The sequence below is a fragment of the Pteronotus mesoamericanus genome, unplaced genomic scaffold (genome assembly GCF_021234165.1).
Source record: "Pteronotus mesoamericanus isolate MK-2021 breed Mesoamerican mustached bat unplaced genomic scaffold, CSHL_Meso_final contig_90, whole genome shotgun sequence".
Classification (NCBI taxonomy): domain Eukaryota; kingdom Metazoa; phylum Chordata; class Mammalia; order Chiroptera; family Mormoopidae; genus Pteronotus; species Pteronotus mesoamericanus.
Genome location: NW_026555277.1, coordinates 23455232 through 23479998, shown reverse-complemented (window position 1 = coordinate 23479998; position 24767 = coordinate 23455232). Strand labels below are relative to the sequence as shown.

General features: G+C 38.7%; 1 protein-coding gene across 1 annotated transcript in view; it reads right to left on the bottom strand.

The window, feature by feature from the left end:
* Window positions 1-24767, bottom strand: part of SATB2 (SATB homeobox 2) — a 170629-nt gene that overhangs the window by 90302 nt on the left and 55560 nt on the right. Inside the window, exons 3-4 of the mRNA XM_054585878.1 lie at window positions 11440-11566; window positions 10130-10253 (exon numbers count right to left, since the gene is read on the bottom strand). Of these exons, the coding sequence (XP_054441853.1) occupies window positions 10130-10253; window positions 11440-11566 (251 nt within the window). The remainder of the gene's footprint in view (window positions 1-10129; window positions 10254-11439; window positions 11567-24767) is intronic.

Here is a 24767-nt window from a genome sequence, read left to right as displayed (position 1 = left end):
GGCAGGACACACACATTAGACATCCAGGAGAGTACAGCTGTGATTTGGGAACCAGAGCGAAAGGTGAGATCAGAAGCTCCAGCACCCGTCATCCAAAGAATGCCTTTCAGATGTGTCTGTTCCGTTTCCAACTGCAACAAGCTTAGAGAGCCAAGAATCAGAGAACATCCGTGCTACACACTGCAGAACAACATTTAGGGAAATCAGTTAAATTAATATAATTTATAGAAACGTGTGATTAGCACTTGTGTGAAAATGCACCAAATGAAAAAATTAACAGTGCTATTTTAGAGCAGGAGGAACTAAACATAACACTTGTACTGCGTTTCAACCAAAAATGAATCAAAACTAAAACTTTCTGAGTGCTTCAGTACTTGATTCCTTCTTGCTCTTCATCCTGTTCTTCCTCCTCAGCTACAGCCCTCAACTGATTTTTTTGTAATTTTGGTAAAAAGGAAAGAGAAAGGGAGCATAACCTGATTTACAACTGAAAAATTAAAATTATAATCACACACCTTGAATTAAATTTTCTACAGAGATATGTTTTTCAGTCAATATGGCATGTTTGGACCAACATTTGTGGCAGATGTTAACTTAAACCTGAATGACTATGATAGTACATGTGCATGTTTTGTAAATAAATTTTATTGCTGCAAATTCTGTCTGAAAACAAATGGACATAAACAATTCAAGAGATCCAAGTGACCTACATTAGGTTTTACATCCTGCCTTGAAATTGCATCTTTCTTTAAAAAAGGTACCCTAGATATGGAGCAGTTGAGCAAAATCTCAGAACTTCTAATGGCATCTCTACAAAATAGCTGAGATTAAAAGGATAACGAGAAATCGAGATAATTGCAAATTATTTACTAGGAGGTTCAAATGCCAGCGAACAGCCCTGCATAGCCACCCATTTGAAACAATTCCCTCTGTGAGCCCAGTCTCCCTCTTTTTTAATCAGTATGCAGTGCTGGTGGGGGAGGGGGCTCCTAATTCAATTCACAGAAACCTCTTCGGCCCTTTCTACAGAGCAGATGGCTATCCTTGCCCAGTTACTGATCTCTAAATGACAATCCTGTTCTCTAAGGGGAGATAATAAGGAGAACTCTTAATCTAAGGATCTGAGGACGGCCCTAGGAACGCAAAGAGCCCGTATCACCTGAGGATATCACAGAACTTTGGGAGCCTTGCCTGCTGCACTGGAGGATCAATGGGATTCTAATCTTCCCGAGGCAGGGTTCTGCTTTGTATATTATTAACAAAGGAGTAAAGAAGTCTCCCGACAAGCCAGGCTAGTTCCCTCTCTGGCTGAGCTTTTCTCTCTCTGCCCTCCTCTGTGAGACCCTTGAAGACAGTGACTGAGATCTGTTTCAATTTTTTTTCTCCTTCATGTCTAACACAGTTCTGATGTGGGATATCTGAGTCACTGAAATATAACAGATGAAAAGGGACAGAGATGAAATTTTAAAATGCCAAACTGAAATGTCATAATAATGAAAAATTTAACATGAAAGCAGCCTAGTAATAGATGCACCAGCCACACTGGTGTTTGTGAATAATGGCAAATGTCCTTGTCTCCTCTCCGTGTTTGTATGAATGTTATCCTCTGGAAAGGCATAGGCTATATAGCCATGGCAGGAGTCAGCGCTAAACCTTCTATTGCAAAGTGATTTAACATCCAGACGAAAAGGTAAGATCAGAAGCTCCAGCATTCGTCATCCAAATAATGCCTTTCAGATGTGTCTGTTCCATTTCCAACTGCAGACGAGAAAGTCTAAAATGCAAAGTATCTCAAGCACTGCCTGGAGCTGTACCTCAACTCTTCCTGGCCCTTAAGGCCAGGCCACAAGCCATATTACTCTGGCCTCTGATAATACACTTTTCCCTCACTCCCTGGCCTTCCTACTTGGTCACTGTTCCAGATGCATCTTCACTGACACTGCACAAGGCCATTGTCAATCTTATGTCAAGAAAATGAATATCTGAGCTTCCATGGGCTCTATTACCAGGTCCTATACTAGAGTATACTAGAGTCACATTTGGACCCATTTAAAAAGGAGTTGGCTACCCAGAGACTCAATCAGGTTTATTTTTTTCCCCAGACCATTATAAATTAGTTTCTATCTTTACTGATCCCAGAACAAAAATAAATAGGGTTAAGCTATGAATTGAGCCAAGGAACTATGAATAGTAACTAGAGAGAGCTTCCTAGATAATTAGACTAGTTGCTAAAAAGATCTCTTCGAATTTGTGGCAAATTTTATTCCTATCAATTCTCTGTAGGTCTTTACACATAGCTGACACTCAAAAAATTTTACTGATATATATTTTTATAATTTAACATGAGAGAGTTTTGAAAACAGAAGAGATACATCTTGGGAATATTTTAGATGAAAAGTCAGGTTATGACTTATTAGTTTAGTTTCAAACATCAACTTTCCCTAATCCTTAATTAAACTATTACATTCTCCTAGCCCGAATCTGAATTACTAGGCTTCACTAGAATATTCTGGACACATACTGCAAGATCATCTTAATGTTAATGCAGATTTATTTTTTAAAAATCAAAACTTAATTCATTATAAACAAAACTGAAAGAGGCAAACACAGACCTAGTACATGCTGACCCTTACTCTACAAGGAATCATGTTCACCAGAGGCCCTGGGTGCAGAGAATCTGTATTTACCACATGGCACCCACTCTACAACGTTTTTCAATACTTTAATGTCACTGAAAATCGGGATGCATCTTACAACCAACAGCATGTTAGCACTGATGAGATACAGTTGCTGTAAAATGGGATGAGTAATGATTAAACTCTCTCCCACCTACTACTCTGCCAAAAAAGATCTAATTTCCATTTACTGCTTTATAAAATATGTATATAATTTTGTAGTTTATGTTGCTCTTTTATGTTTTCCAATCATTCTAGAGCAACCACACAACTGGACTTTTAGGATCCCACACCTTTTTGATAAATAAATGGGATCTTTTTCAATCCAGAATGCAACCAAATCCTGCATATCCACGTTCATATAAAGCAAAGCTGATACAAATAACCCAAAAGATACGTGTATTATTGTTTTTAATACTTAAACAGAGGGATTGTTTTGCAGAGGGTTCTAGTAAAGTGACATTGCATTTACTGAGCTCATTCCATTCTGTGTGGTGACAGGCTCTGAGAAAGAATGGGAAGCACACACACACAATGGGAAAGGAAGGCAGCCTCCTGAAGACATTTAGTCACAGCCACGGGGACAGGGATACAGACACAGTTCTTTTATGAAAAAATATTACACATCAAAATAAATAGGAATGCCTAACATGTCTTCCCAAGTACAGAATTCTTCTTAGAAGTTTCAGACTTCCTTGTAATTAATCATGAGATTTAAAATATGAAGACTGTAGACGGAGGCATAAAATCTAAGTTTCCTTACTTGCAGCCACTCTGCCACATCATTTGCCACTTGTACCTGCAAGTTCTTTTTTTAAAAAAATTAGGTATTTGAGGAATCAAAATATACTAAAAATACTCCAAAGTTTACTAGCTCATTTGAATTTGGTCTAAGCCAAACTGTAAGAGACTATTACAATACTGTTATTAGTACTTATTGGAACTAAGTAGATTGCCTTATCTAAGAATGAATTTCTTTTAGGTTCCTCAGACAAGTTTTAAACTCACTTTTTTTTTTAATAGCCCAGAGGACCGATGTTCCCTCCGACTATAACGATGGTCCAATTTCCAAACTGAGGGCCCAGAAACTCAGAATGAAGTATCTTGTCCAAAGTCAAACAATGGAAAGCAACATAAGGAGGCACAACTACAGCCACGCTTTGTCATGGGTCTCTTCAGAAGGGGAACTAATGAATGAAAGGAAGGACACATTCCCCATCTCCTCTATCTGCCAGCAGAAGCTCAACAGTGGATACTGCAACCAATTCTTTAGATAAAGCAAGAAACAAGGTGACAAAAAATAAAACAACGGTGTTCAGGCCCCTTCTATGAGTTAATTAAGTGTAGAATGAGATCTGAAGAAACTAAGATGTCTAAAGGTAATTTAAAACTTAATAGGAAAGGCAAAACAATAAACATGAGTTAAGATGATTTGTACAAGGTATTTAGAAAGAGGGGTCTGAGTAGCCTTTTTTCTTCCCCCAAAAAGAAAGATAAAATAATTCGATATGTTTTACTGCATTCCCATTGGCTCAGCGAGATTTGTGAACAGGAATGTTAATAAGGTAGCTAGCCTTCAGGCACATACTACACTTGCTATAAAAAAAGAACACTATGAAACTAAAGTGAATGCTTAGATATTCTGCCTGTGAAAATGTCCTGTCTGAGTAAGAAGAATGTCAGAGTTGGGGGAGAAGCTGGCACCTCCTGGCCCCCTTTTCCATGTTAACAGGAAGGATAAAGCACAATGCAGGCAATAAGTAATACATGAATTTGGGGTTTTTTGCTCATTTTTGGCGTCTTCATTCTGCTTTGTGATACGCTAAGTAACACACAGAACATGAGATTATAATGATACTTCGATTAAGTACGATAGAAATAAAAACTGATATGGAGAATTACTTTGTCATGAAAAATTCATTTGATGTCATTTGGCAGCCTTCCGCTACCCCTTTCTATCCCCATTTCTTAGCTACCCAATCAGAGCTGACAACTTTCACCATTCTCGTTCAAAGAAACACTTTCTCTGGGCTCTGGAGTATCGAAACACTCCCTGTGAGAGCTTCCCTGCGAAATAGCTGGTGAATGGCTTGCTTATCTAATGGCAGCATCCTGGCCTGTGAAATCAGGATTTTGGCGCCTGCCTTAGCGGGCTGCGAGGATGCAGAGAGGTGGCTTGTGGGGAAGTGCTGACACGAGCTGCGGCCGGTGAACGCCCGCTCTCTCCCCTCCACGCAATCATTTCTCCTGGTCGCCTCCATCGCCCAGCTAGGGGTTCTTCTCAAGCTGTCACTCCGCGCCTCCTTCAACATGAGTTCATGCGGTTGAGCCCTGAACTAAAACAACCCTGTATGAAAATAACTTGAAGGAACAGTTGGCAACTGGTTAATAAGAGACAGGGCGCATCCTCACTTCATACATAAATTTAAGATTAAATTAAACAGACAATTGGCAACCGGTTAACACAAGGCTGGTCCAGCACTTATCATCCACTTGTCTGTAGAGGAGACACGATCAATTTGTTTTCTTCTCCTAACCCAACTAGCTGCCTGATTTCACTGCCTGGCTATTTTGGCATCGTGTACATTTAAATTAGTTCTTTAATGATCCCCAAATGGACAAGGCTTGCTTGGGATGACAGAAATAATTACCTTACGGTCTATTTCTAAAAACAAAAATAAAAACAAAAAGACTATAAATGCTATTTCACCATCATACTAGAAAACTAGTGACATTTTCACAGTTCAATAACTCAGTCAGTCATTTTGTTCCTCAATACCATGTTTTCCTGTGTATAATGGAAACTTTTTTGCCCAAATTTTTGAGGGGAAAATAAGGATGCGCATTATACACGGGTAGTGCTAATTCCATATCTGATAAATGTTTTTTCTTCTTCTATTTATGCTTATGCATTAAAAGTGTAACTCTAGAAAGCAATAATGATATCTGAATGTTCAAAAGTAAATGCTAAAATTCCTTTATAATACAAAAAACACGTATCTAAATATAAATAAATAAATAATTGAATTAAAATATTAAAATGAAAGATATTTTTCCTGCAAGTGTGGGCCAAAACCCTGACTGTGCATTACACACAGCAATATATGGTAGTTGACAGTAAAACATCGACTCAGGGCGTGGGACAGAGCTCTGAAAACATATCAACATGCTAAGTGAAACAAGCCAACACAAAAGGGCAAATATTCTATGACTTTACTTTTTTGAGGTACCAAAATAAGTAAATTCATAGAAACAGAAAAATAGAATAGAGGTTACATGGGGCTGTGGAGGAGAGGGGGATGGGGAATTGTAACTCAGTGGTTACAGACTCGCTGTTCGTGATGATAGGAAGTTTGGAAACAGACAGCGGTGATGGCTGGCTGCACAACACTGAAAGTAATGAATGACAGTGAACTGTAAACTTAAAAATTGGCTTAAAAGATAAAGTTCATGTTATGTATATTTTACCACAAAAAAAATTTATTTAAAATATATCTACAGTTGCAAAGAACATGTTGATAGAGGGCAGAGGGACACTGGAAGGTGCATTCATTTACAAATTATTTGTTCTTCGCAATGTTCAGTTAACAAGATGGTCTTTTTAGTCACTCTATTTGATCATCATAATAACCTATGAGGCCGACAAGGCAGGTACTGTTAGCTCTACTTATTTTAATGGATCAGCACCCTGAGGACTGGGGTTATAGCGTTTAACTCTTCCTCAATGAAAAATAAATAAGCCACAGAAAGATGTGTTCATAACGTTTTCAAATTGGAACAGTGAGGTAAGACCATTTAATAAGGAAGCCCTGTGCCTAAACTATGATAAATAAGGCTGCCTGGGGCTGACCTTGGGGTTGAAGAAAGAAGCTGGAAGTGGTGACTCAGGGGGACATCAGAGGAAAAGGAAGAGGCTGTCAGTGCTTAAACACGTTTGAAAGGTGAAATCAAAAATAAATACAGACACAAAAACACAACCTATACTTTCCAAGCCTCTGGTCAGACAGAGAACAGCTAAATCACGGCTTCCCTTCCTTTAAATATGTAGGCCTCAGGCTATAATCATTGCTCTTTTATGGACTTTTCCACTCTTTTGCTGTCTGAGATGCTCTTTTGAACTGCAGACCACTGGGATGCTCAAGAAAGTGGATACTAGCCACTGAATCATTCATTTATGCAATTGCCAGATTTGAGTGAGAAAATATCTAACCTGGTTTGGTTTGGGCGTAATAAGGAAAAATTATTTAAAAACAGGTATCTCTTAGTCGTGAGCTGAGTCTATTTTAAATAGCCCAATAACCCCTTTCTCCTTTGAGGTGAGTAGTACGGGGTGTTTCACCCTCTTCTTCCCAGATTGCAGACTTCATCCCCCATCTTCACCACTGTATCTTCAGCCCACCGTAAAGTGCCTGACACTTAATTGGGGCTCAACTAATGCTGGTGGAATACACTGCTGAATGACTGTCTCACCTACTTAGAACAAAAAAAACACATTCTTTTTCACACTAAATAGGTTGAACTTCAAAAAATGTATGCACCTCTTCTATTGCAACCACCAATGAAATAAGCGAGCTTGTTTCTACACTAAATGCAATCTAGCTATGCAATTTTAGGTGAATACTCTGGAATGTCTGAGGGTAATAACTGTAGGATTAATAATGGGGTCCACATTACAGGCCCATGTTGGCTGAGAGGTACCCCAGTAAGACAAATGTCCTATAATCACACAGCATACAAGACGCCTAAATCAAACTTCCCCCAAATCCAAACAATAGAACTGAGCCCGTTTGACTAAAAATGAGCTGGGGATCACCTGTCAAATTATTGTAGTCACTGTTTCTAGTTCAAAACATTTTAGAGCTTCCAAGAATACTAAAATTAATAAAAACTTCACATCTCACAATACTTTCTATAACATTTTTATATTTTACACTTTAAGCATGTTAGAGCAGTGGTTCTCAGCCGAAGGTGATTTTGCTCCCCTCATAGGACATCTGGCAATTCCTGGAGACATTCCGGTTGTCACAAGTGGGGGGAGAGGAGATGGTGGCACACTACTGGCATCACGCTACTGGGTAGAAGCTAGGGATGCTGCTAGACATCCTACAATACACAGAACAGCTCCCCAGCACAAAGGCTTATCCAGCCCAGAAGGCTAATAGGGCCAAGGTTGAGAACTCCTGCATTAAACAAGATATACCTTGTGCTGAATGCTGAGAACTTAAAGATAAACAAGTAGGCTTCTGCTATTGTGGGCAATCGGTGGAGTGATGGGAACAGGCAGATAACACTGACAACAGGCTGTGATAAGTGCTGTGACAGAGGTGTGTACAAAAGGCTACTAAGAGCAGAAGCAACAGCTATTATCAGCCGGGAGGTCACAGCACTTCACCAGCAGTGACTTTTCAGCTGGAGTTTGAAAGATGATTTCATCAAGTAGAAGAAGGCAGGGTATGTGGGAGAAACCACATGCAAAAGCCAGCAAGTGCCAACCTGAAGGACGCCAGGGTCATCAGTATTGTGTGGCAGGGCTACCGAAGCCGGAGAATAACACGGTACATCTCCTCAAGGGCCATCTTCATAAGCTTGGGACGAGGTTAGTAATTTAACAGGTAAAATGATTTTTTATGGCATTTTTTAAAATATCAAGAACACAGGTATATTGAGTGGATTATAAACTTTGCATAAATTTTTAAAATAACACAAGAAGGTATTTTGTTAAATTTGCACTACTAAGGGTAGTACAAGTTTAGGTACGGGGAGGGGGTTTTTCCCACCTCAGGAATACTTTGGTGACGTTTGAACAGTGGAGGAGGTTCTAAATTAATTTCGTGTGTTTGGGGCACAGGGTGGGTGCGAGTAGAGGGAGGAAGATGGCTCTGTGGGAAACCAGGCCGGAGGGTGTCACCTTCATGGTTCTCGCACGTGACGCTCTAGAGTCCAGACTTCCTACAGCCTGGGGACGGGGACTGACCGGGGATTACGAGTGAGGCGACGGCACATATTAGTGCTGCAGAAGCAGGTGGCAGGAGAAAAGGTATGACGCATGGCAACTTAAAATACTTCAGATGAGAGATGACGAAAGTCTAAATAAGGCAACGGCATAAAAGAGGAAGATTTTGGATGCGGAGGTGGTAGAATCCATAGGATCAAACATGAGATTGACAGAGAAGAAACTTTTTAGGTTGGACAACTGGATGGGCAAGCAATGAGTACAGAAAACGGGGAAAGTTTTTTGCAGTGGATGCAAAGGTGATCTTATCTGAACCTCAAGGCAAACCTGTAAATTATGTAAAATATGTAGATACAATCTTGTTCAGTTTACAGACAAGTTTAATGAAGCTATGACAGTGGACATCTTGCCCAGGATCACACATCCAACATAAAATAACTGACATTAGAGCTCAGGGCTCTCAGCACCTGCCGGGGTTCTTTCCACTCTCTCTGGTCACATTTTATAATTATAATCAAACCTGATAATCATGACAGATCAGTTTGGACCAAATTTCCATAGGCCTTCACAGTCTGGGATAAAATTCTGAATTAGTGATATTATGTTAGGAGCTTGTCCACTTCCAGGCAAAGTCCATTTCGACCTCCATGTAAATCCAAGAGACAATTAATTGTGACTAATTGTGAAATCCAGGAGGAGTGACTGAAAGTTTGTTTCTTAAATTGTTCTTTATCCAGTCCCTGTATATGACCAGAATGATTGAAAGTATGTCTTTGTATAACTTCATGAGCAATCACACTGGAATAAATCAAAATTCTAGCACCAAGCCTTAGCACCCCCATGGTACCTGTGGGTGGGTACTGAAACGGCCTGGGCAAAAGCTGTAAGCACGCATGGAGCCTGTTCATGATCGGTTCACTAAAAGTGGAGCGTCGCTTTCTCTGCAATGCATTTCACTTCATGAAGTCAGTAAGAAAGCTCTACAATGGTCTATGATGCGAAGATCATCTATGTCTCCGCTAGGAAAAGGTTCAGTAAATAAATATAAACAAATAAAGATGGTTTTGGCATGGCTGACTCATTCCACTGAGCACGTAATGTGATGATCTGGAGCCTGGGCTTTGGCACGAGAGGTCTGGTTTGGGGTCTCAGCCTGTCACTTAACCAGCTGAGTAAGCTTAGGCAGGTAAAGTGCTTCTCCCTGGATTTCTTGATCTATAAAACGGAGACACGTATGCCCACCTCCTATAATATAAGTGGAAAGTTAAAGATTGTAAAATGTTCTAATACACTCCCATCATACCAAAGCTTTCAGGAACTGATACCTTCCTGTGTTACAACAAAAAAACACTCTAATCTCCATGTTTTTTCCACCTAAAATGTAGTGCAACTCTATAAATTAAATGCAGCTGTGTAAGCAGGTGGGCACCCTCCCCCCCGCAACTAGAGAGCCCACCAGTGGCTTTCTGCGCTTCCCAGACCCCCTCCTGGAGATACCGACCTGGGAGAGAGGGCATTCTTTGGCTAATGTGCTCTGGTTCATCTCTTTGAGCAGTTCCTTTAAGGCATTGCGGACTGTGGCATGGTTCCACTGCTCCGCGGGCAAGTCTTCCAACTTCGAACAACTGGAAAACAGAGCAAGAATGAGCAACAGGCAAACCTTCGTCAAGGGCCCTGACTGCAGAGGGGTGTGGGTGCAGCAGGCACTCCAGAGAGACACGTCGGCATGAGAAGAACTGCTAAAGAACAGGAGCTAATGTGGGCCCCAAAGGGGGGAAGCAGGGCAGGAGGCTGCTTCTCTGGGCCCTTGTCAGAGCTCACCAGTCACTTTCAGTTGCTTATCGCACTAATCTGAGGAAAACAGTCACTTTGGATATGAAGCAATGCTAATTTTTAAAAATAAGATTTCTCTAACCTGCTGATAGAAATGGCATGGCAGTGTGATTAACAAACTTCCACAACACAAATTTAATTATTGGACATTCCTAAGGTTAAATGTAAAGAAATATTCCATCAGATTTCAAGTTTAAAGGCCCAACCTTCAATCTCACAGGAAAATTCACAGATGTTACCTTCCTAACCAAAAAATAGCTTTTAAGAAAAGACACCAAAGCATTCCTAGACAGGGATGAAAATTTTGTGTTTCTATTAAGGTACAAATTCTCCAAAAGAGGCAAATTCAAAAACTTTACAGTAAAGGACAATGTTTATACCATGTGACTTGCAGGCATTTTACAATACAAGACTCTGCAGAGAACCTCTAGATTCTTTAAAAGAGGCATAATTTGTTATGGATGCTGTATCAGGGCAGGGCGGTGGGGGCGGTGGGGAAGGCAGAAACAACTCCCAGAAACTCTGCAGGCCATCGGAGAGAGGGGACAAGATGTCTTGTGCCAGCGCCTTCTTAGTAAGTCCGCCACACAAGCAAAACGCTTATCCCTCGCAACACAAATCTGAAACCGCACAGGTGTTTATTCTTCAAATACTATGTGCTAAGCATTTAACCAGAGGGCCCGTTAAAGTAGGGACTGTGGAAAGTTCGCCTTTATGGGCTGCAGATTTTTAATGATTTATCAAGCTTCCCCTAGGTTACCACTTCACTGCTTCTGAAAACAAAACATAAAACAGTTGGAATGTGGACTATAAAGATGCCTGGTGAAGTGCCCCTCCTTCTCTTCTCTCTCTCCTTTTTTTCCTTTCACCCAGCGTCTAGAAATTAACAAAGACAGGACACGCGGATCTCCGCACTGACTCTGTGGTCGACGGGGCTGCTCTGAGAGTAAGGAGGGGCAGATGTTCAGAGACACCCACCTCTGTAATTGGATTTTCAACGTCACAACGTGATAGACATCTTGCAGCATGTCGGCCACTGTCGCATCGGGTGCATCTGTCACATAACTGAGGGGGAGAGGGTTCCACCTCCCCAGCTTGATTATTCCTGTGCAGGGAAGAAAAACATAATAAACACATATCTGCTATTTATTAAACCTTCCCATTGTTTGTTCAATGTTAAGAAGGTCATTCAATAGTCAACATTCAAGGCCCACTCAGAGAAATTTTACAACCCAGTGCAATAACCTATGTCTTTCTGGCTGACAACTGAGTGAGTTAACTATACAGGAAGATGAGAATAAAGGGATGAGGTTCAATCACGGACAATCAGTTATTTTGTGTTTTGCTGTTTCTTAAATTACTTAGAAAAGCATAAGGATACTTCCTTCCCCCAAAGTCTTGTTTCACACTCTAACTTAAGACTGATGCTAAATATACCAGACTGCTGATTTCATAGACCAAAAAAAAAAAAAAAGCAAGCCTTAAGTAAATATAAGATTTGGTTTTGAATTGTACGAGACAATTCCTGTGTGTGGGCTCAGCACACACACAGTCACATCCTGCTTGTGGCGCGATCCCGGTGTGAATAGCCTCCGGAGCTGAGGATGCCCTTGAAAGTTCACTTCCAGGTGTGCATGTCACCAGGCAGAGGGGTTGTTTTTCGAAAGCACAATGATTGACCACAGATCAGAAATAGCAGAGATGCCTTCAGCTTCCTTTTTTTTTTGTAATTCCTCAGCTCTTTTTAGAGTGGCAATAGTACCCTTCCCCACAGGGCTCCTGCAGCATATGGCAAACACATGACAATGGAGAGCGAATAAAAATCCTGGTCAAACTTAGCTACAAAGAGCAGCGATTTTAGGAAAACCCTTGTCACAGGAAGATTCATGAGACAGCTTCTGCAACATGTTGTGAAAAGGCTAACTTATGCTTCAGATGGACCCATCTTATCTGGTCATACATAGCTTTGATGAAGAAAAATAAAGAGAAATGCATTTCGCAAGCAACACAGAGTAACAAAAGTTTTATTTGTATGCTATGAAAAATAAAATGGTCCCCAGGATGTCAGAAATTGTCACACACACACACACACACACACACACACACACACAGAGCATGTGTTGGTGATAGAAAAAAGAAAACACTTTGATTTTGATAATAGAGGTTAAGTACAACTATACTGTTCTTTCGAAAAATATTTTTTATCATCAAAAAAAAAGGACACCTATATACCCAAGTGAACTTTCAAAAGCTTTGCAAAATGATGCTTTATAGCTACGGGGTGAAATTCCAATAATAGGAAATGAACTCTCTGGTCAGGCCATGTCCTGTCCAAGATGAAATAAATGAATGCGCAATGCCTGACATAATGCTTGAAAACAGGGAATAAACAGAACAAAAATATTAAAATGATGCACTGTTTCAGTATTAAGATTTAACAATCTGGTGCTGAATATGCTGCAGTATAAATAGTGCCTGGACTCGGATCCAATAAAGTAACACAGCTCTCATTCATAGTACCGTATGTCTCCAGTTCTGGCTCCCTAAGTCATATTTCACTTGCCAAGAAAAGCTGTTTTCTTGTGGGGATAGTTTTCCTAACATTCACTCTCATGACAATGAAAAGTGCACAGCATGCTGCATGTAGTAGTCATGAAATGAACATTCCAACCCCCTGGACAGCCACCCACGAGAGGTAGGGTCTGCTTATTGCTTCTCTTCCTGATTCTGATACTTGAAAATACTAAGAAGATACTATGCAATATGTCTAACATATTTCCTTGTTAAAAAATCATTCCACAATTTTAAATTCCTTTAAAAATCATTATCATGATAGCCCATTAGTTGAATATAAATTGATCACGTTCTAAAGACATGATATTTCATCATCAGAGGTTACAGGGGGATAAAAATGGAATTGGCAGTTGTACACTACGAAAGGCAAGTAGAAGAAGCCGATTTTGTTGGTCATTTTGGTTACTAAGAATACAAAGATAATAATGAAGCAAATAAATCCTGCACACTTCAATGTACAACCCTAGAGCAGATCCCCCTATGCTGTTGTATGTGTCATTATTCACTCCTTCTTATCGTTGAGTAGTGTTCCACTGTAAGAATATACCACAATGTGGCCAGAAACGACAGAATACTGCTGTATGACTTCACTTATATAAATGCAAAAACAGGCAAGACTAATCTACGAAGCTAGGATTCAGAAAGGTGTTGCCTCTTGATGGCAGGGACAATTGACTAGAAAAGGACATAAGGGAATTTTCTTGTTTTGGTTAGTGGCTGCAAGGGTATAAAAAATTGTCAAATTTCACAAAACCAAACCATGTGCATCTATTTTATTGCATGTGAATTGTACCTCAAAAAAAAAAAAGGTGAGGGGGGTTGGAATCTCTCCACAGGAAATGAGAGACAAATCACTCCACTGGAAATAGAAACCTCCATTTAGGTAAATTCTCTCCCCACATTGATGAGCCAGAAGGAGACTTGTTTGGGCTGGAATTAGACACACACAGGTGTCTTCACAACACTCAATATCTCTACTGAAAGCAGCTGCTACAGGTTGCTTTCTACCTCTTAGAGGAGAGCTGTTGATGGATGCTATTTTCAGGCAACAGGAAGTGGCATGTGCTTTTTCTTTTTTGTGCCCTATTGACTAACCTGCACAGTCCTAGAAGTCATGTTCTTTGCTCAAACATGTGCCAGGGTCTGCAGGTACAAGGTCTGCTAGGACCGCTGTGTCCAGAAGGCCGTTCTTCAGCCAGGCAGGGACTGGGAATAATTCTGAAATAAGGATTTCCTCCAAACAGGGTCTCTAACTAATGCATCATCCCTCTGAAAATACCTTTCTTAGATAGGCTCCTCCTTCTCTGATATAAAATAGGCAAAAATATGACTTGGGCTAGGAGTTGAGTGTTAATTGAGAAAATCAAATTGGAAAACAGTATACCATAGTGACTAAGAGAACAAGCTTCCAAGTCAATTGACACTATTCGGATCCTGGCTCCCCCACCTACCAACTATGTAGATTTAGCAAGTTACTTAATTCCCCCATACCTCAACCCTCCCATCTGTGACATGGAGCAATAAAAACACTGACCACATGGGAATAAAGTGCAGGTTAACTGTGAAGTCTTTTTTAGTACAGAACCTGGATATAATTGACCTCAACAACAGTTTGTAGTCATTATTTAGATGTTTTTTAGTACTTCCTAAAAGGAAGATATAGTCCATTTATTTCAAAAAACATTGAATCAAGGATTTTTATGACTTAATTATTTGTCAATCTTCAACTCAAGATTTAAAAGGCCCTGTAAAAGGCCCTCATTATTATAAATCACAAAGGAGGACTGTATCCCTACTAGTCCCCCAATCCTTTGCTTCTATCCGTACTCCTTGGGGCCTCCTTCCTTCTACCAACGGGTTGCTTTAGATCCTCCCTGCTTTAACAGTAACACTACCACGATCTCTTTCCCCTTAGTCTCTCATCTTCTGCACCACCAAATTGACTGAAAGTGCACCTCCAACTTCTCCCTCAGACCTTCCCTTGATATCTAGCTTCAACACTTTTCATGAGGAAATGGAGGTTCAGAAGGGTTGGGTTAACTTGAAGGATCAGAGCCCAGATTCCCTTCGATTACCACGTTCTTGCTCTCTTCAATATCCTGTAAGTCACACCGGCTCGGGTGTGAGGCACCTCAGAAGGAAAGACTGGAAAAGAAGTGGTTCCAAGTCTGGAAGGCTTTGAATGCCCAACTTGGTAGCACACAGTATGGATCAGAGGTCAAGAGCTCAGCCCAAAGTCAGAGGTGAGTTTAGGCTCCACCTCATCTCCTTTCAGCTGTGAAACTCTGAACAGGTTGTTTAGTCTCAAAGGGTCTCAGTTTCCCTTAACTGTAAAATGGGAATAACAACCATAACTACCCTTTAGGGTTGCCATGAGACTTTCAAGGAGAATTACAATTTAGCACTGGGGTTGGTACACAATGAGTGCCCAGTAAACATTAGGTCGGAATAAATCCTTGAAAGTTTTTGAATGTAGATATAATTTAAGAAAATTAGCCTACACTGTAACACAGGTGGATTAAAAGAAGGGATAGGTATGTCTACTTACAACCATGACAGCATCTTCCTTGCTCCCTCTAAGCAGGGGTACCCACCCCACCAGATGCTACGGTGCAGTGAAGGAGGGCAGAGAAGAAAGAACAACAAGCTCTGTGCCCACTGGAGACATCTGACTCACAGCACTGGAAAACTTTTGATAAAAACGGCATAACTATCAACATACAGATATTATTTCCAGTGCTCACACTCTATGAATAGGTTTTGTAACCCCAATCTGGAAAATGAGAAAAACGAATTCTGATTAAATTAGATAGTGCTTCATTCACACTGATGCGTGCACGCGCGCACACACCCCGCCTCCCTTGAGCCCAGCCAGGCACATAGTAAATGCTCTGTAGATATCAATTCCCATTTCTCCTCTGAATACATATCACATTTTCATTCTGTCTGGAGTATTGATTCCCCAATATTCACTTCTAGAAACCATACACATTCTTTGAATTCTGCCTCGAGAATAATTCTAAGCCTGATCAATCCAGCCTAAAGCAATCCTTTCCCTACACAGCTGCACAATAAATATTTTTTGTTGATGTGTGCCTTGTAAGGGACTTGTTTTATCACAATATCCCTTATGTTATTTTACAGCTTGCAAATCCATTTTTTTAATCCATTGATTCTTTCCCATGAGAATAGCAAGGAGTCAGCATTCTAACTGGAAGTGAGCTGAAGATCATAGAAGAGTCATTTCTCAAGGACACTAGTGGGTTGTAGTCAGGACTAGACCCTGGGCTTCCTCTGACAAGTTTTCTAACTGCGGGACCAATAATACCTTTTCCACTCAGCCCCATTCATATGCCAATGCCCAATCACACAGCTGGTCCTTGGAAGGCTGGGCCATGGCTTGTCCACGGTCACATATCAGGCAGGGGCTTAGCATTTAATGGTAAACAAAGGAAAGGGACAAAGGAGACAATGAGAAAGAGATGACAGGCCCAGAAAAGCCAACTACACTTGGAAATTCTCTGGAAAAAAACTGTCTCCCCCAACAGTGCCATTTCCGAATAATTATTGTTTCCAAAATCATCTTTCCTCTTTCCAAGGAATTTATCATCTGCAAACATTTAGAAAATGCCTGGTGTTGAAGACTATTACAGATGCATTTTCAAGGTCTTTGAGTCACAAATTATGGGGCTTTATTTGGGGGTTGAAATTCATACAAATGTTAACATGATTGAATTGAGCACAATACAAATAAAATTGTTTATATCCAGACAAATCTGTTCACTAAAATACAGAGAACCAATCCACTCTCTGTGTAATGCCGTTAGACCAAATAACAAAATGCAATTGTAGGTAAATTTCCCATTAGTGACATAAAATTAGGTTGGGAATGAAGGCAATCTTTGTCTAAAATTAAAAAGATGCAATAATGGAAACTAGTTTTTACTCTCTCAATGCAGCAATCTGTCAAAGTGTTGACATGTCACAAAAAGAAATATCAATAGTTTTTTGTGTTCATATGTTTTTGTTAGTTTTATCAGTTTGTAATCTATCTCAGAAAAATCAAATATTCTTCTCAGTAGATGCATAACTTATATCATTAGTATTATTTACCTCTATATAAAAACAAGAGTGGTAATAATAAGAGTGGTAAACATTATAGTTCACCAGTATTTAATTTAACTTTTTAAAAAGTTGATCACTTCTAAGAAAAAAATAAAATGTAGTCATCATACAACACAATCAATAGAACATCAGAAGAGTTTGTATTAAGCAGTAATCATTTTTATTCATTCAACAAATTTTTCTTTGTGTCTCCAGCATAAGTTACAAAGGGGCAAAGATAACCCAATGCTCACTATCCTTGTAATTATGGAGCTCACAACTCAATCGAGAAGAGTATTATTGCTAAACACATAGCTAAGCGAAACCACTCTTAAAATAAACCAAATGACAGCTTTTATCCCCTGTACTTCAAATATGAGAAACATTTACTTCCTAAAGGCCTGCAACAGATACCTTGCAAAGGACACAAAAGTAATTCTCACAGTTTGCAATGGCATATAGATAAGTGGGTACATCGTAGAATAAAACGCACCAATCAATCTGTGAGACAGATATAGGAACCCATCGAGATATCAACAGTATCTTACAATGCAATTCAGTGAATAATTTCCTTTTATTCCAGGTACATTTTAACATTAATTTTCAAAGTAAAGTGGGAATTCAGCCTGGGGAAAAAATGAGACATTAGCTCTACTATTCAAAGTCTGTGGTTTATATATCTCATAAGTCCCTGGAAAAGATCTCAGCAAAAGAGTATCAATAAAAAATAAATAAATAAATAAATAAATAAATAAATAAATAAATAAATAAAACCAGCCTCAGAGTAACTAAGCCTTGGGGCTTCTGGTTCATAGTATTATTTCCACAAGACACCAACTGCTGATGAGGCCCCTTGTAAAAATAGAAGGACTCATGACAGTGATTGCATCTGTTTATTCTCCTCAGAGTGGCCACATCTCTATGCTAAAGCATATAATTTTCTGTTGTTCAGCTACGCTTTGTTAAAGAATTAAGAACTGTCTGTCCTATATAATAATAACATGGAATTATTTATCCATAAATCAGTTCATGGGAAATCACTACCCAGCAGTATTTAATAACTCGGTCTGTCTCTAACCTATGGCCGACTGTGGTATATCATCAAACTGTAGCAGCATAAAGGCATAGATTGTAGTTATTATTGTTAAACCTGTGGAGGGAAAGACTTTACAATGAGAAAAGGGAGAAAAGAGCAAAGCAAAAGTAATTTTTGAAGTGTACATATTTTCCTCTTTAATGCGTACCTTAGCAGTACCCGAACACAACTTACTGTAACTCTTCTACACCTTCTGCTTTGATTTTAAAAGCTATCTATATTTCAAATGCCTTACATTGGGGTAAAAGTAAATGGAAAATTAAATAGCATTCTTCCAGCATTTTAACTTATTCAAGTGCCATTATCAACTTACACAAATTAATGAAACCTCACAACATACCTGTCTGGAAACCTACAATACACTTAATCTTGTATTTATGACAATACAAAAGAGAACACCAGACAAAAATAAATAATTCAATAATACAGAATAAATGTTGGGCTATATTGTTATATAAATTATGTAAAAATCAACATACACACAATGAAGCTGCAGTACTATATCCCATGCCAGCTCCTCTATCTGCATTAATTTGGATATTAGTGACAAACACAAACAAGGTAGATTCTCACTCTTTAAGAATACTAACTTTTATTCTAAAATCATATATGTATCTCTCAGGGAAAGTTATCATCAGAAAATTATTAGTATTAAAAAATGAAATATGAAGTTAAAGCATTTTCTGAATAAACCATAGTGATATAGAGCTGTCTGTCAACCTTTTCTTGAGCTGACTACCCCCTTACACTACAGAAATGTTCCACTTAAAAATATATATACAGTACAATTTGGTGCCTTGTAACCCTAGACGTGGTTTTTTATATTTTGCAGCACAAAGATTTTGTCTCGTGTAATAGATGCTGCTTCACATTTGGGAAATGTTATGTTATAATCCTGACTTTTATTAGATTATTTAATATAAGCACCAAGTAACTAGGCTAAATTAATAAAGACCCTATTGAAAAAAAAAAGAGAGAGAAAGAACAAAATTATTCCACAAATTAAATAAAAGTTTCTGAAGTTGGTATTTTAGAAACCTTTATTTAATTTTGAACATTCCAATTCTGAAAAACAGTCAAAATATTGGTCAGGATATGAAAAAAATATGGTGGTGTTTAGTTATTTCATCAGAGTGCCATTTAAAATCATTACACAGGGGAATAAAACAAGTGAGAAAGAGAAATGTTAACGAGATATTATTTGGGGTCAGTTCTAAGCTCCTGTCCCAGGTTAAAAACTACTTCATCTGGTATATATTTTATTATTGTTCTCAGTTTAATAGTTTAATCATTATCTAAAAGAGTTTAGAATTAAAGGATTAATTTTGGCAGGTAACACAAACTTCTCGTTTTTTCCTGCTTTCTATTCAGACATACATTTGCATAAAGAAATTTCCCTCTAGCATTTGTCCCCCTAAAATATCTTCAATAATCAAAAACACAGGGGGAAAGTATTACTCTTTTAAATAGACTTTTCTACATTGTAGCAGATGCTGTTCATAAGTTACCTTTAGCAGTGTTTCTGCATCCTCTGGGGTAAGCAGTATCCACTGAAGATCTAAAAATATTCCCATCCTAATTAATTACAGGTATTTTTTTCAGAAGGGAGCTGGAATGTGGCAACAAGCCTTCCTGAGGACATAGCTTTCCAGGTGCTTCATCACTGGGCTCAACACCCTTGGAAACCCTATCAATTGCATGCTCCCAATTATATATTCCAGAACTGTCCTCCAGGCATATTCTGTTTCCTATAATTTAAGGTTACATAATATATGATCTTAAGGGCAATATTATAATGGCATGTTGATTATCAAAGAAAATGTTGCCATATAATATGAAGGCAAAAAAAGTATACTCATTTATGTTGTACATTTTTATTCATGTTTCAACTAACCTGATTTCACAGTAATTTGTTAGGAAACTATAAGACATGGAAGTAAATATGGCTGTAACTATTACAAAATGGTAACTGCTTTTGGTTTAGAGGGTTTTTGTTTTATTTATTTCATTTGATTTTTTGGTTGCTTTAAGAACAGTTTAATAATTTTTACTTTCAGTAGATCTTCATATCTACTCTCCTATTAAACCTAATAATGTACCTGGCTTGCAGGTTTCAGATTATTTACATTCAAAACAATTTTGACAGTTCTTTGACTTCTCTTTTTTGGAAATGTTATGTTTAAAGTCAAGAAACCAAACTTTTAAATATGGTACTGCTATTTTAATGGTAATAATTAAGATGCCAAGGGCCCAATGCATAGGAGGCGCTCTCTCATTAGGCAAATGCTTCTTGGATTGACTCTAAGGTAGATCCGCAGTCACTACATGATTGGTGATGAATAATGATAATGGCCCATTTGAGCCCCCTAAAACATTCAGCCATCTCAGGAAAAATGCCACAGGAACCAATAAGCAACTCAACTGTAATAGAGACTTAGCAATTATCCCTGAAAAGATGTCTAGTTATCCTTGGTGTCTGAGTAGTTAGAAATGATCTGGAGGGTAGGGGAAGGTCAGAAATGGATTCTTTTTCTCCCCATTCCCAGGAATTTTCAGTTTAGTACGGACTGTTCTGTTGACAGTGGTCACGTTAAGTAAACTGACTTCAAAGTTCATCCATATTCATGCCTGCAGCCACGCTCTGCCCCGCCCCCAACCCCAGCTTCCAAAACAGAAGCTCAAAGGGATCCCAGGAGATGGGGAGGATGAGCCAGTGCGAGAAGCACTGTCCATGTTGCCTGATAGAAATGAGCACCTGACGCATGGAGATCAATCCACTCAATTTCCTCAAAAGAAGGGCAGAAAAGACCAAAAGATTCCCATATTCCTTTTTTTCCAACTTACTAGCTAATATTCTCATTGCTGTCAAGTGGGATAAGCAAAGAGAAACGAGACAATTAGAGCATGTGAGAAGGAAAATGTGGTGGAAGTCCATCATCACTGAGTTATATTTCTTTTTAAGTTTGCAGGATTTCACTTAAGTTGAACAGGTAAAGGCCAGGAAAAATGGTTTCCTGTATATGCATAACCTTCAGAAACTCTTTACCTTATTTAGACTGTAAACTGCCAGAGGACAAGAGTCCTGTCAGTTTAACTGTTTTATACAACCCTTGCTACAACCCCATAAGCATGAGGATGCCTAAAACACAGTGGGCATGTGCTGATCATGTACCAAGAAAACCTCTTTGAAACAGCAGCAGACTGTGGGAGATGTCTAGGTCTGGTCCTAGAGGCTGTAACTATGCTCCTACGGGCAACTCACTTAACCTCTCTGGACCCTTATTTTCTCTTCTATAAAATGGGTATTTAAAAGCAAAAACAATGTCATTGCAACATTATTTACAATAGCCAAAATATGGAAGCAACCCAAGTGCTCACCAATAGATGAGTAGATAAAAAAGAGTTGGTGAATAAATACAATAGAATATTACTCGGCCATAAAAAAAAATGAAATCTTAACATTAACAACAGCTTGGATGAACCTACAGGGTACTATGCTAAGTGAAATAAATCAGACAGGAAAAGACAAATACCATAGGATTTCATTTACATGTGGAATCTAAAGAGCAAACTAAATGAACAAATAAAACAAAAACAGGTTCACATATATAGAAAACAGACTGATGGTTGCCAGACAGGAGGGGGTATAAGAGGACTGGGTGAAAATGGTAAAAGGATTAAGAACAAGAAATTGATAGTCACGTAACAGTCACAGGGATACAGCATAGGAAATAGTCAATAATATTGTAATAACTAAATTTGATGCCAGGTGGGTACTTGGAATATCAGGGAGGCATTGTAAAGTAGATGATTCTCTAACCACTATGAAGCACACATGAAACAAACAACAAAATAATATTGAATATAAACTGTAATTGAAAAATGAAATTTTTAAATAAATAAAAATAAAAGCAAAAACAGAATAAAACCAACATCACAAAAAAATTTCCCATCTGATTCACATAATGGTAATTATAATAAAATCCATAAGCTAGCTCTGGCTGGAGTGGCTCAGAGGATTGAGTGCCAACCTGTGAACCAAAGGGCCATTAGTTCGATTCCCAGTCAGGGCACACGCCTGGGTTGTGGGCCAGGTCCCTGGTGGGGGGCACATGAAAGACAACCACACATTGATGTTTCTCGCCTTCTCTTTCTCTCTCCCTTCCCCTTTCTCTAAAAATAAATAAATAAACAAAATCTTTTAAAAATGTTTTTAAAAAAATACATAAGCTAAATTGCACTGAAAATTATAGTGCTGTATAAACATATGCTGGCATTCATGAATCGTAAGTTAACATAAAAAAAGGTAAGCATAACATTTTTAGAATGTTTTTAAGGGAAAGTTTCTTTTACTTCAGCTAAAATGTGAATCTTCTAAAATGTCACTGGCTAACATGGCAAATCGTCTGACGTAGTCAAAAGTTTTTTTCTATCTCGGTAACTGGGGCAACTAACTTCATCTCTCCGAGCCTCCATTTCATCATCTGTAGGAGTGACCAAAATCTGAGAGGCAGTGCCAAGAACTGCATTTCACCACTTGCTCTCTGCCGCAAAGCATCAGAGACCCTCTGCATTTGTAAACACTTACAGTGGCTGTGCCTCACTAGACTCAAAGTTCCACAACAGCACAGTGCCTGGCAGGTGGTGGAGGCAGAGAGGTGGAAGGAAGGAGGGAGGGAAGAAGGGAGGGAGATGGGGAAAGGAGAGGGAGAAAGGAAAGAAGATGAAAGGAGGGAGGGAGGGAGGGAGGGAGGAGAAAGGGAGGCCCATTGTGCCATGGCCCCTGGGCAGCACTCGCTCACTTTGCAGGTTCACTTCATGGTCCCTATCTAGACTCTGTCCCCAGCATCCTATTAACCCCCAACAGGCAGAAAACTGAGCTCCCACACTCTTGGCATCCTGGACATCCAGGAAGACCCGCACAGGAGATAATCTAGACAGCGGCTGAAGGCACCAGGAACTGCCTGAGAAGACAAAACCCTCAAACCCAACCTTCCCATGGACTCCACGCTACCCCCAGATATGTACTGGTCATCGCCCCCTTGCAGCTCTGACATTCTAAAGAAAAACACTGCCCAAATACTTTGGGGCCCAGTAATGGAGGTTTTGATTACCGTCATTTTAAAAACACTTGAGCCTTCAAAACTGAAAATAAACTCAACATTGAATTGGTAGATTGATTCTTCTTTCATTAAAGTTCTACACTTCTATAAAAAAAGGGCAAAAACCCAGGTTTTGCTTCTCAGGGAGAGCTCATTTTTAAACTTTCAAAGTATAGTAAACAACTTCTAAATTCAGGATAATTGAAGGTCTGCCAGTTGGTGAGCAAAACAACAATGGCTTTCATTATCAACCACAAAAGAAAACATGGCTCAATCAGGATTTTATTAACTGAATATCATTCTGCCAACTGCACTTCTTACTAAAATAGGTAAAGCTGCTGCCCACAGACTACTATCTGAATAAATACAATTGGGCTCATTATTCTTCACATTAAAGTTATTAGCTACGAGTGACTTTCCCAGGGATTCTTCTATGTTAATGAAACACAATAACACAATTACTAAAACAAGCAAGATACTCTTAGATCAATTTTGCATTCCCATCACACTAAACAGAAGAAATAAATTGTTTATATGCCTTCACAAATAAGTAATTTCCTCTCCTTAAAGATATTTTTGTATATAGCCAAATAATGCCCCTAGCATAACCCACATAAGTAAATAAATCTAATTTATTCAGGAAGTATGATACTGAAAGTTAAGATCAAGGTACTGAAATCTCAAAATTATCTAATTATAAGTACTAAGAAGTTCTCTAGGAGTCACTGACATATGAGACCCTGAAAATGTAAATAAGACTTACTTTTATTCAGGGCTTCAAAAATAAAAACTGGTAAGGAAGATGACAAGACAGGAATTATAGGAACACTAATGCTATAAACTTCATTTGTTCCATTAGAAAAAAGACTGGAAAGGAACTCCAAGGGCTATGGTATCAGGTGTTGTTTTTTTTTTTAATTCCACCATTCTTGAAATAACCTGAGTGGTGTTTTGTTTTGATTCTTTTATCAAGCCACCATCAACTTCCCACCCATAAAAGAAGAAACAAATCTCAAAAATGTATTTGGTCACTAAGTCAAATTTTTAAAAAAAAGATAGTTTATTTCACTTTTTGTTATTTTCTTTGTTATATATAATCTATAATATATGGGAGGAGCACAGAAAATAGTCACTACAAGAAGACTGATTTTCTTCCTGTCTGATCTTTTATAGAATGATGACTTGCATGTACCCTAACAAGCCCCAATTTTCCTCTTATACCCATTTATGGTTGTTCAGCAGTATACTACCATATTCACTTTACAATAATCCATCAAAATGCTGGGCACTTCTTTTACACTTCTCACAGTATTGTTATGTTGCTACACTATGAAAAAGTAGTTAAATTATCTAATATCACACTAAAATTAATTCACATCAGAAACAAAGAATAAGTTACTAATTTTTAAGTTCTGATGTAGTATCTTTTA